This window comes from Pseudophryne corroboree, chromosome 12, assembly GCF_028390025.1.
Source record: "Pseudophryne corroboree isolate aPseCor3 chromosome 12, aPseCor3.hap2, whole genome shotgun sequence".
Taxonomy (NCBI): Eukaryota; Metazoa; Chordata; class Amphibia; order Anura; family Myobatrachidae; genus Pseudophryne; species Pseudophryne corroboree.
Genome location: NC_086455.1, coordinates 89,994,252 through 90,007,732, shown reverse-complemented (window position 1 = coordinate 90,007,732; position 13,481 = coordinate 89,994,252). Strand labels below are relative to the sequence as shown.

The 13,481-nt window shown below is 39.2% G+C and overlaps 1 protein-coding gene across 7 annotated transcripts in view; it reads left to right on the top strand.

Annotated features, from left to right (window-relative positions):
* The window catches only part of LRRC9 (leucine rich repeat containing 9), a 667,090-nt gene that overhangs the window by 217,805 nt on the left and 435,804 nt on the right, over positions 1–13,481 (top strand). For all 7 annotated transcript variants that reach the window (XM_063947768.1, XM_063947765.1, XM_063947766.1 and 4 more), the window contains one exon: positions 2,887–3,069. In XM_063947768.1, coding sequence (XP_063803838.1) covers positions 2,887–3,069 — 183 coding nt within the window. The remainder of the gene's footprint in view (positions 1–2,886; positions 3,070–13,481) is intronic.

The window sequence follows — 13,481 nt, the reverse complement described above, 5'->3', positions numbered from 1 at the left end:
AATGTCCCCACTGGTCCTCATACATCACAGGACTAAATTTTACCTCCAATTTGGACAAAGCCTGGACCAAGTTTCTGTATTTTGCAAGCAACCATACAGTGCCTGGGATTTGCCAACTACCCAAGTATGTCAATAACAATAGCACTTGCCACAAGTTAAAGCCAATGGACTCTTACTCCTGTGTGATTTACATTCACAAATTAAGGAACCCCTGCAATTGGCTGTGGTAGATATACACTGCTGGATATTTATGCTTGCTAAGTAACTGCATATATCCCATTAAACACAGTTGGGAGGGCTACCATGTACTGCACTAGAAACATGTTACATATCCCTTTATATTGTTTTGTGGACTGGACACGAGTTGAACACTAATCCTGGTATTACAGGATAGTGGGGCATACTCATTTCCAACTATTTTAATCGACTACCATTGCACTTTTTATTCTGTGGTTCATTGCTGTTATATCTATAAATACATTAGAGAGTGTACAAAGAAGGGCAACTAAAATGGTGCATGGCCTACATCACAAAACTTACCCGGAAAGGCTAAAAGATCTTAACATGTATAGTTTGGAGGAGAGAAGGGAAAGGGGGGACATGATAGAAACTTTCAAATATATCAAGGGTCTTAACAAAGTTCAGGAGGGAAACATTCTTCAAAGGAAGAGAAGTATTAGAACTCGAGGGCATACATTGAGACTGGAGGGGGGGAGGTTCAGGGGAAATTTAAGGAAAAATTACTTAACAGAAAGGGTAGTGGATAAGTGGAATAGCCTCCCATCAGAGGTGGTAGAGGCTAAGACTGTAGGGCAATTTAAACATGCTTGGGATAGGCATATGAATATCCTTACGAAGAATTAAGGTTAAAAAAGGGTTGAGATTGCCTAAAGGATAAAATAAAAAAGGGGCAGACTAGATGGGCCAAGTGGTTCTTATCTGCCGTCAAATTCTATGTTTCTATCTACCATATAGAAACAGTTTTGTTATCTTGTACAAAATCTTATTAAATTATTTATGATAATACAACCATTCCATCTCTAATTAACGATTACCAAGTAGTAGAACTGTTTTTTCCCTTTTTTTTTTATATATATATACCTGTCACAATTCCAGTTTGCCCTCAGAATCACAATCTAGGGCAGCTGGGTCGTGGCTGTGTGCATTTTAGTTAGTCATTGATAAAAACACAATTTCTGCCACGCTTAAGGACCTTAAGGGAGTTCTTACATTCTCCAAACAAATATATTTCACACTTAGAGGTCTATTTACTAAGCCTTGGATGGAGATAAAGTAGATGGAGAAAAAGTACCAGCCAATCGGCTCCTAACTGTCATTTTTCAAACCCAGCCTGTGAAATGTTAGTTAGGAGCTGATTGGTTGGTACTTTATTTCTGTCCAGTTTATCTCCACCAAGGCTTAGTAAATAGACCCCTTAATTACACATAAATATATGGCATTGGACCTCAGTCTCGAAAGTTCAACAAGAAACATGGAAAGTACACTAGATTAAATGTATTTAATCCGAAAACGAAAAGATATTACGTAAATTGACATACAGGGTGGCATTCAATTAGCTGTGCTTATCAGGGGTTTGGTTCACTTGCCAGAGGCAGGTGAATCCAAATCTGCAGAAATGCCCTTCTTGTCCACTATAAGTGCAGAGAAAGTACACAGGTCCATGGCTTATTGTGGGACCTATGTACTTTCGCACAAAAAATTGGGGGAGGGGTTTTCATGCAGGGTTATTGAATAAGAATAATATTGTGCCTAATATCAACCCCCCCCCCCCCCCCCCCCCAGAGAGTAATTGCAGGATAATTTTAGAAATAGCATAAAAAGGAATACAGTAAGTTTCAGAAATCTAGGACCTGCTACAGAGACCTTAGGGACTTCTGTTGTGGGGGGGTTTCACAAGGACAAGAGGTATGATACATTCCCAGTTCATAGCTGCTCCCCTAAAGAAGGAACAACTTTCTCAATTCCAACCAACATTTTATCTTTGCAGGAGGCCGCTCTTAGGCCCCCACATTTAGGATTACCCAAAATTGATTGGTACCAAAATTAATTGATTGGTGCAGCCTTGCTTATATGGGTGCGTATCCCCTTTGTTCTTACAACACAGTGTCTACTTGTCAAACTAGCAAGGTATCACTCCTATGGCCAGTTTATCTGGAAGGAGATTTGCCTGACAGTAGGTTCCTCTTAAAATATTTTTGTCACCTGTATAGCCTCAGTCTCTAGACCAAACGCTAGGTGATATTTATCTAGCTCACACCCCTTGCTGTATATACAATACACATATCTGAAACACAGACTCTTCTTTCAGGAGTCATGCTATTTATGTAACAGCTTGTTGTAACACAACTGGTCATTTTGATTTCAACAACTGACTTACATAATTTGTAGATACAGTGTTTCAAACAGTATAGCAATTGGCATGTTATACTGTACATAGGAAAATATAATGTTATGGTGCCTATGTGACAGACCCCATTAAAGACAATTAGTTGAAGTCCTCAGTTCTAAATCCAGTTAACAAACAAGCCATTATCTTCACCCTGAGTACAGAATCCCATATTCTAGCTACCCCAATGGTGAACCTTTTATTATGGTCACCTCTCCAACCCTTTAATACATACATTTGCTTACTTGAATTTATGGGTTAGAGGTGGCAGGGGTTACTGGTCTTTTAAGGAACTGTGAGAATGGGGCCAAGTACTGCGTACAGTATGTAGTCAAAGACAAATATGACATCATCTGGTATGGAGTAAATACATTCAATTAAATTCCGATTACTCAAAGTGAACATGTATTATTTCTGCTAGAGTCTAATATTATGTTGCATTTTCCAGTATATTCAGTCATATATTTCTATTCTTTCAGGAGCTCACAAACTTATCAAGACTGGTAAACCTAAAGGATTTAGGCCTTAAAGATCCACAATACACTCCCAATCCCGTCTGCCTTTTATGGAATTATGCTACCCATGTGTTATATCATATACCACAGCTTCAGAGACTGGACACACGCGATGTATACCAAAAACAAATCAAGGATTTAGCAGAAGTAAGTGACAGTCCATGCAGACAATACATGGACAGAGCAAGAGATACTCCCGCACTAGTAGGATCAGTTTAGCGATAGATGTACTCGTTCCCTTTGATTCACAATTTAATTATATAGCATCCACATATTCTTCTTATTTGGGAGTGCTACCCTCGGCTTGGAAAGACATAACATAAACACACAGAAAAAGAAGCCGTTTCCTGGGTGCACTGAGAACCTAACAATTACATAATTAATTCATAGATAAAACATATCCTTTATTATTGTCATTTAAAATTTACAGCAATATGAAATATATAAAATCAAGGAGACAAGGTAAGTGAAAAAGTATTGAAAAAAGGTGATGTTAAAATAACTTTTCTAATCACCAGAGACTGCCACTGCTATGTTGAAAATGTATCTTATAATAAAGGCATAATAGCCCCCACTGCTACTCAAAGCTTGTATTTTTGTGAGATTCTACTGGCTTCTTGATGTTATTAGTCAATGTTAATCAGTAATTCCCACTATCTATTTATAAAGAGTATCAAGTGTCACACATACTACATGACTCTTTCTAAAGAGTATCAGTTGTCATGGATAATATGTAACTCTTTGTTTTAATAAAGCTTTGTTTATAAAAACATACATCTACTTTGTAACATTTAATTTCACACGCAATGAGCTCAGTGTGTGTATGTCTTTATTAATGCAATTGTACTGGTGCTGTTTCTAAAGCTGCATTATACCTTCCGAACAATGGCTTCTAATGTATAAATATATAATAAGGTGCAGTATGTGCATTTATGATTATTTGTAGATGGGCGCGGGTAGCTGGATCCACACTTTTAATAGGTGAATTTCACTTCATATTATAGATATCTACTGAATGTCACTAGCTGATCCTTTAACCCGTACCTTCCTGTTCTACTCAGAATCCGCTATTGTATGCTGCTAGATGTTCATTGTGCCGGTGTTCTGCAATCGCTAGTAAAGGGCCCTATACACGGGAGAGATGTGTGCCGAGCGAACCGCTCAGCACACATCTCTCCCGCCGCTCAGCACAGCGCGATGTGTGCGGAGCGATGCAGGGGAGGACGGGGAGCCGCTCATTTCACCCAGCAGGTGAAATGAGTGACGTGCTAGATTGGCCTGCATGCAGGCTCAAACTAGCACCGGCGATAGCGATGTGCGGGGTCGCGCATCGCTATCGCTGAGGGGGCTACACACGAGTGATCTGTGCTTAAAATCTAAGCAATCTAGTCAGATTGCTTAGATTTTAAGCATGGATCTCTCCGTGAGTACCCCCCTTAACTCCGCACCTATGATAAATCCAACCCCTTGTGTGGGTTCACGGATTATAAATCTGTAATAAGCAGTTATACAATAATACCTCCTATCCACTACAGGTAACGTGGTATGTTCAATACTCCGATCCTAATAAACCGGGTATTAGATTAATGTCTCCGCGTCCTCTATTTCATGTGCCTGCTAATTTAAACATAAATATATTGTCAGGTATACCAAATATATATGTATTTTCTTAGTGGGTGTAGGTAGTCGGATGCACACTTTTTATAGCATACTGTATTTGTGTGTGTGATCCTAATCGCATACAGCGGCTCCTGTAGCCTGGTGTATGCTGCCGGCTGCTTCTGTTTGCACGTGTGCTCCTTCAGCCGCCCCCGGAACAGCCGCTGCGTGTGGCTGGAAATTACACGGGCGCTCTCACCGCCCCAGCCCTCACACAGCAATGCACGAACCGGACCAGCAATATGAATATAATTTCACAGTACAATTGCAGTATACAACATAATTATGTTAGCAGTGGTAATTCATAGCAAACGTCAGTCTCTGAAAAAACGCAAACGCACGTTTCACAGAGGCTGCTTCGTCAGGGCATCAACCTGATTGTCATGATTAACAGGTTTATATAAAACTCCCTCTATTTCTATTGGTCATCAAGTAATTCTAGTCTTTTTTATAGAAAGACAATGCCGAAAAATAGTATTTTGTACTTTTTGTAATTCTTACACTGCCTTAATCACATATTAAAGAGGATTCATTTTTTATTTGATATCTTGTTTGTAGTATTTTTAGTGATGCATCCCTACATGTTCCCTCTGGACTTTATTTATACCTTTGGTCACCATAATCCTAATAGATTAAATTATGGGGTTCATATAAATGAATTATTATTTTGAATATTTTTTGCCATAAACCAATATATACTTTTAAATACCCAGTTTATATCCCCCTCTAAACCATTAGAGTAATTTATATTATTTTGTGATATATTACTAATATTTAGAATTTATCTATAAGTAGAAGAAAGAGGAGAGAAATAATAGTTGTTTTTATTTATATGTCTCAGTAGTTCTAGGAATTTTTACGGGGTTTTTACATGTTGTAGGGTTAATTCTAATTATGATGTGCAGTATTTATATATATATATATGTATACATATATATATATATATATATATATATATACGTGACTTCAATAGTGTTTTAGTGACTTGTGATTGTTTTCCCAAGTGATCTTCCATAATATTGTGTACTATATAAATAATTATAATAATTATATACCTGTATAATCCTTATAAGATCCTTATACATATTTAAATTACATTTGTGATATGTTGTGCAATAATGATTATTATATCATAGTTTTAACTTTCATTGTGTTATAGTGTATTTGTTGGTGTTCTATATAAACTTTTATAACAAAGATTGTTCTGCATATATCCCTATATTTGCATAGTTTTATATTTGTCTATTCTCACAGACACAGACCTTCATATATGTTTGTCCATGTATATTCTAATGTGCCTCCTAATTTGTAATTTAATAATCTGTGATAAAATGTGCCAATCCATAAACTCAAACCACACCACTCTGTGCCAGGTCTCAGGAGTAACTACCAAATTTTCAAGTTTTTTAAGTATATCCATCGTATCTCTGGTATAGGAAGGCAACTCCGTAACAAAACCTCTCAGATGTTTGTCCACAAACACACTCACCTTCTCAGTTAGTACTCCAATTCCTGAGACTATAGGTCTCCCTGGCGGTTTCATCAGGTTTTTATGAACTTTGGGGAGTGCGTAGAATGTTGGTATTCTAGGATTAGTTACCTCCAGGAATTCTTTTTTATTAATTCCTATACGGAATTGTTCTTCCACTAAATTTTGGTATTGTTTTAAAAAATTAGCTGTAGGATTGAATATCAGTCTTTGGTAGCACTCCTAGTTGTTTAATTGTCTCATGACCTCTTCCAGGTACATTTCCTTCTTCCAAAGGACCACATTACCCCCTTTATCTGAGGGTTTGATTTCAATTTTATTCCAATTTTGAAACTCTTTTAAAGCTTCATTCTTATCACTTGTAAAAATTTTCCAGCAGCTAAAATCTATCTGGTAGTTACTCCTGAGACCTAGCTATTCACGTATGACGTTGAATCTCTTTACACAAGCATAGACCATGAAAGAGGAATACAGGCAGCTGAATACTTTCTAAACATGAAAGGAAAGGACGCATTTGATGATTTCATTATCAATCTGCTAAGGTTCATTCTCACAAAAAAAAAATTTGTATTTAACGAGAGATTCTACCTACAGACCCGGGGTACAGCAATGGGCAGTACATGTGCGCCAATGTATGCCAATCTGTACCTCGGGTGGTGGGAAAAGAAATATGTCTTCTCGACGGATAATGACCGATACACAGATCATGTGTTAAATTGGGCGAGATATATAGACGACATATTAATCATTTGGGAGGGCGAAGTTGGATTACTGGAGGAATTCCTAGAAAAACTGAACAAGAACTCCTTAAACCTGAGACTAACCACGGAGATGAGTCAGAAGAGAATCACATTCCTGGACCTCACTATAGAAATTGATGAGGATTGAAAATTGTCATCAGATATGTTCAGAAAGGAGACAGCCAGTAACAGCATATTGCATGCAGAAAGTTCGCATCTACCAGCAACAATAAATGGTGTTCCAAAAGGAGAATTTCTGCGGACACGCAGAAATTGCTCCAAAGACGATAAATTTAAAATAAGAGCCCAAGAATTGGGGAAGAGATTGGAACAAAGAGGCTACAGCAAAAACCTGATAAAGAAGGGGTATAGAGCAGCAGCAAATGAGAACAGAAGTTCCTTTATCTGCCCAAAAATGAAGAACAAAGATGTGGACTCTAAGATAAGATTTATTGGTACTTATTGTAACGAATGGGAGGATATACGAGAAATCCTTCAAAGACACTGGAACATCCTTACCAACGATAAAGAAATGGCTAAGATATTAGGAGATAGGGTGAATGCCAGTTGGAGAAAATCTCCTAACCTCAGAGACAAACTGGTACATAGCCATTTCGAAAACCAAAAAAGAAAGGAAGTAGGAGCAAGAGTGCGGTAATTGCAAAACATGTAAATATGTAGAACAAACAAAACAAGTGGAAGATAGATATGGTAAAATACACCTCATAACAGATTTCATCAATTGTAAGACCATAGGGGTCATATATTGTCTAAACTGTGGATGCGGACAAAAATATGTTGGACTTATGAGTAGACAACTAAGAATGAGACTGGCTGAACATATCAGAAATATAAAAAACACTGCACAGGATCAGATGAGATTTAAGAATCTCACGAGTGTAGCGAGACATTTTCTCAAGAAGCATGGTGGTAACCCAGAGAGTTTAAGAATAAGAGGGTTAGAAAAAATACAGTTAGGAATTCAAGGAGGAGATATGATGAGATAACTCTTGAAGAGAGAAACCAAATGGATCTTTCTGATGAATAGTGTGGACCCAGAAGGTCTTAATTAATATAATCAATTCTCCTCCTTCTTGGATTGAACAGACTTAATTTGAAAGGAATCCCTATAGATAAACACATATAAGTGATTAAGAAATAGCTATAGACTTGTAAAATATGTGATGTATTTACACATAGCCCTATGGAATATACCTTTGGAGATGGAATGTAACTCTTGATAAACTGGAATTCCATATTAGAATTAGAGAAGACATTATGTCTAGCAGTAAAAATAGTGATCATAGATGATCCCAGTGCTGGAAATAGAGGTAAACCAAAAATCTGAAAAAGGATGAACGTTTAAGAGATTGGAACAGAGATATATAATATAATGTAATAAATAATATATCAAGCAAAAATTATATAATCACATTCTTACCCTGGGAATTCAACGAAGTAGGTCAAAGAGAAGAAGAGGAGGAAGTAAAGATAAAGAAGAAAAACAGAAGATATAGAACTTAGATAAGGAATAAAAGAGGGAGATATTTGTAAGATGATATAAGAACGAAAATACATCTTAGATAGAATTTGGTGGAGGAGATAGACACATGATCAAGATTACTATTCAAGTAAATGAGAATATACTCATAATAATAGAAGGTAGGGACAAATAGGGAGCACCGTTTAGAATCACAGAGTGTTGTGGTTTGAGTTTATGGATTGGTCCCTTTTATCAAAGATTATTAAATTACAAATTAGGAGGCACATTAGAATATGCATGGACACACATATTATGTAGGTCTGTGTCTGTGAGGATAGACAAATATAAAACTATGCACATATAGGGATATATGCAGAACAATCTTTATTATAAAAGTTTATATAGAACACAATATAATCACCAACAAATACACTATAACATAATGAAAGTTAAAACTATGATATAGTAATCATTATTGCACAACATATCACAAATGTAATTTAAATATGTATAAGGATCTTATAAGGATTATACAGGTATATAATTATTATAATTATTTATATAGTACACAATATTATGGGAGATCACTTGTGAATACAATCACAAGTCACTAAAACACTATTGAAGTCACGTGTGTGTGTATATATATATATATATATATATATATATATGTATACATACATATATATATATATATATATATATATATATATATATATATATATAAATACTGCACATCATAATTAGAATTAACCCTACAACATGTAAAAACCCCTTAAAAATTCCTAGAACTACTGAGACATATAAATAAAAACAACTATTATTTCTCTCCTCTTTCTTCTACTTATAGATAAATTCTAAATATTAGTAATAAATCACAAAATAATATAAATTATTCTAATGGTTTAGAGGGGGATATAAACTGGGTATTTAAAAGTATATATTGGTTTATGGCAAAAAATATTTAAAATAATAATTAATATATATAAACCCCATAATTTAATCTATCCGGATCATGGTGACCAAAGGTATAAATAAAGTCCAGAGGGAACATGTAGGGATGCATCACTAAAAATACTACAAACTAGATATAAAATAAAAAAATGAATCCTCTTTAATATGTGATTAAGGTAGTGTAAGAATTATAAAAGGTACAAAATACTATTTTTCGGCATTGTCTTTCTATAAAAAGACTAGAATTACTTGATGACCAATAGAAATAGAGGGAGTTTTATATAAACCTGTTAATCATGACAATCAGGTTGATGCCCTGACGAAGCAGCCTCTGTGAAACGTGCATTGGCGTTTTTTCAGAGACTGCCGTGTGCTATGAATTACCACTGCTAACATAATTATGTTGTATACTGCAATTGTATTGTGAAATGATATTCATATTGCTGGTCCGGTTCATGCATTGCTGTGTGAGGGCTGGGGCGGTGAGAGCGCCCGTGTAATTTCCAGCCATACACAGCGGCTGTCCCGGGGGCGGCTGAAGGAGCACACGTGCAAACAGAAGCAGCCGGCAGCATACACCAGGCTACAGGAGCCGCTGTATGCGATTCGGATCACACACACAAATATACTATAAAAAGTGTGGATCCGACTACCTACTTCCAGTAAGAAAATACATATATATTTGGTATACCTGACAATATATTTCTGTGTAAATTAGCAGGCACATGAAATAGAGGACGCGTAGACATAAATCTAATACCCGGTTTATTAAGATCGGAGTATTGAACATACCGCGTTACCTGTAGTGGATAAGGAGGTATTATTGTATAACTGCTTATTACAGATTTATAATCTGTGAACCCACACAAGGGGTTGGATTTATCATTGGTGCGGAGTTACTAGTGATTGCAGAACACCGGCACAATGAACATCTAGCAGCATACAATAGCGGATTCTGAGTAGAACAGGAAGGTACGGGTTAAAGGATCAGCTGGTGACATTCAGTAGATATCTATAATATGAAGTGAAATTCACCTATTAAAAGTGTGGATCCAGCTACCCGCGCCCATCTACAAATAATCATAAATGCACATACTGCACCTTATTATATATTTATACATCAGAAGCCATTGTTCGGAAGGTATAATGCAGCTTTAGAAACAGCACCAGTACAATTGCATTAATAAAGACATACACACACTGAGCTCATTGCGTGTGAAAATAAATGTTACAAAGTAGATGTATGTTTTTATAAACAAAGCTTTATTAAAACAAAGAGTTACATATTATCCATGACAACTGATACTCTTTAGAAAGAGTCATGTAGTATGTGTGACACTTGATACTCTTTATAAATAGATAGTGGGAATTACTGATTAACATTGACTAATAACATCAAGAAGCCAGTAGAATCTCACAAAAATACAAGCTTTGAGTAGCAGTGGGGGCTATTATGCCTTTATTATAAGATACATTTTCAACATAGCAGTGGCAGTCTCTGGTGATTAGAAATGTTATTTTCTCTAACGTCCTAGTGGATGCTGGGAACTCCGAAAGGACCATGGGGAATAGCGGGCTCCGAAGGAGGCTGGGCACTCTAGAAAGATTTATGACTACCTGGTGTGCACTGGCTCCTCCCACTATGACCCTCCTCCAAGCCTCAGTTAGATTTTGTGCCCGGCCGAGGTTGGATGCACACTAGGGGCTCTCCTGAGCCCTTAGAAAGAAAGTATAGTTTAGGTTTTTTATTTTCAGTGAGACCTGCTGGCAACAGGCTCACTGCAGCGAGGGACTAAGGGGAGAAGAAGCGAACTCGCCTGCTTGCAGCCGGATTGGGCTTCTTAGGCTACTGGACACCATTAGCTCCAGAGGGATCGACCGCAGGCCCAGTCCTTGGTGTTCGGTCCCGGAGCCGCGCCGCCGTCCCCCTTACAGAGCCAGAAGCAAGAAGAGGTCCGGAAAAACTGCGGCAGAAGACATCAGTCTTCACCAAGGTAGCGCACAGCACTGCAGCTGTGCGCCATTGCTCCTCATACACACTTCATACTCCGGTCACTGAGGGTGCAGGGCGCTGGGGGGGGGGCGCCCTGAGAAGCAATTATAACACCTTGGCTGGCAAAAACTCCACAATATATAGTCCCAAAGGCTATATATGTGGAAAATACCCCTGCCAGAATATGGAAAAAAGCGGGAGAATAGGCCGCGGAAAAGGGGCGGAGCTATCTCCTGCAGCACACTGGCGCCATTTCTCCTTCACAGATCCGCTGGAAGGAAGCTCCCTGGCTCTCCCCTGCAGTCTACACTACAGAACAGGGTAAAAACAGAGAGGGGGGGCACTAAATTTAGGCGCAATATATATATTATATAAAAAAGCAGCTATAGGGGACATAACTCAGTTAGTCCCTGCATTATATAGCGCTCTGGTGTGTGCTGGCATACTCTCACGCTGTCCCCCCAAAGGGCTTTTGTGGGTTCTGTCCTCATTCGGAGCATGCCTTGTGTGTGTGCGGTGTGTCGGTACGGCTGTGTCGACATGTTTGATGAGGATAATGATGTGGAGGCGGAGCAGATGCCTTTAGAAGGGATGTCACCCCCTGCGGGGCAGACACCTGAGTGGATGGGCTTATGGAAAGTAATGAGTGCACGTATAGACTCCCTATATAAGAAAATCGACGTCATGCCAAATGTGGGACAGCCGACTTCTCAGCTCGTGCCTGCCCAGGCGTCGCATGGGTCATCAGGGGCTCTAAAACGCCCGCTACCTCAAGCAGACCCAGATGTCGACACTGATACTGACACCAGTGTCGACGACGATGAGTCTAACCTGATGCCCTCTAAGGCCATTCACTGCATGATTGAGGCAATGAAAGAGGTGTTACACATTTCTGATATAACTACAGGTACCACTAAAAAGGGTATTATGTTTGGAGAGAAAAAACTACCCGTAGTTTTTCCCTCATCAGATGAATTAAATGAAGTGTGTGAAGAAGCGTGGGCTTTCCCTGATAAAAAATTGGTAATTCCTAAGAAGGTACTAATGGCGTTCCCTTTCCCGCCAGAGGATAGGTCACGTTGGGAAACACCCCCTAGAGTGGATAAAGCGCTCACACGTTTGTCTAAAAAGGTGGCACTACCGTCTCCGGATACGGCCGCCCTCAAGGAACCTGCTGATAGAAAGCAGGAGGCGATCCTGAAGTCTGTATATACACACACAGGCATTATACTTAGGCCAGCTATTGCGTCAGCTTGGATGTGCAGTGCTGCCGCTGCGTGGTCAGATAAACTGTCAGAAAATATTGACACATTAGACAGAGACACGATCCTGTTAACCATAGACCATATAAAAGACTCAGTCTTATATATGAGAGATGCACAGAGGGAAATCTGCCGACTGGCATCTAAAGTAAGTGCATTGTCCATTTCTGCTAGGAGAGGCTTATGGACTCGCCAGTGGACAGGAGATGCGGATTCAAAAAAGCACATGGAAGTGTTACCATATAAGGGTGAGGAATTATTTGGGGATGGTCTCTCGGACCTAGTTTCCACAGCAACGTCTGGGAAGCCAGCATTTTTACCCCATGTCCCCTCACAGCCTAAGAAGGCGCCGTTTTATCAGGTTCAGTCCTTTCGGACCCAGAAAAACAGGCGTGGAAAAGGCGGGTCCTTTCTGTCCAGAGGCAGAGGTAGCGGAAAAAGGCTGCAACAAACAGCAGGTTCCCAGGAGCAAAAGTCCTCCCCCGCTTCTTCTTCCAAGTCCGCCGCATGACGGTGGGGCTCCACAGGCGGAGCCAGGTACGGTGGGGGGTCGCCTCAAAAATTTCAGCGATCAGTGGGTTCGCTCACAGGTGGATCCCTGGATCCTGCAAATAGTATCTCAGGGGTACAAGCTGGAATTCGAGGCGTCCCCACCCCACCGGTTCCTAAAATCTGCCTTGCCGATTGCTCCCTCAGACAGGGAGGCGGTGCTAGCGGCAATTCACAAGCTGTATTCCCAGCAGGTGATAATCAAGGTACCCCTACTTCAACAAGGCCGTTATTATTCCACACTATTTGTGGTACCGAAACCGGACGGTTCGGTGAGACCCATTCTAAATTTGAAATCCTTGAACACGTACATAAAGAAATTCAAGTTCAAGATGGAATCGCTCAGGGCGGTTATTGCAAGCCTGGACGAGGGGGATTACATGGTATCCCTGGACATCAAGGATGCTTACCTACATGTCCCCATTTACCA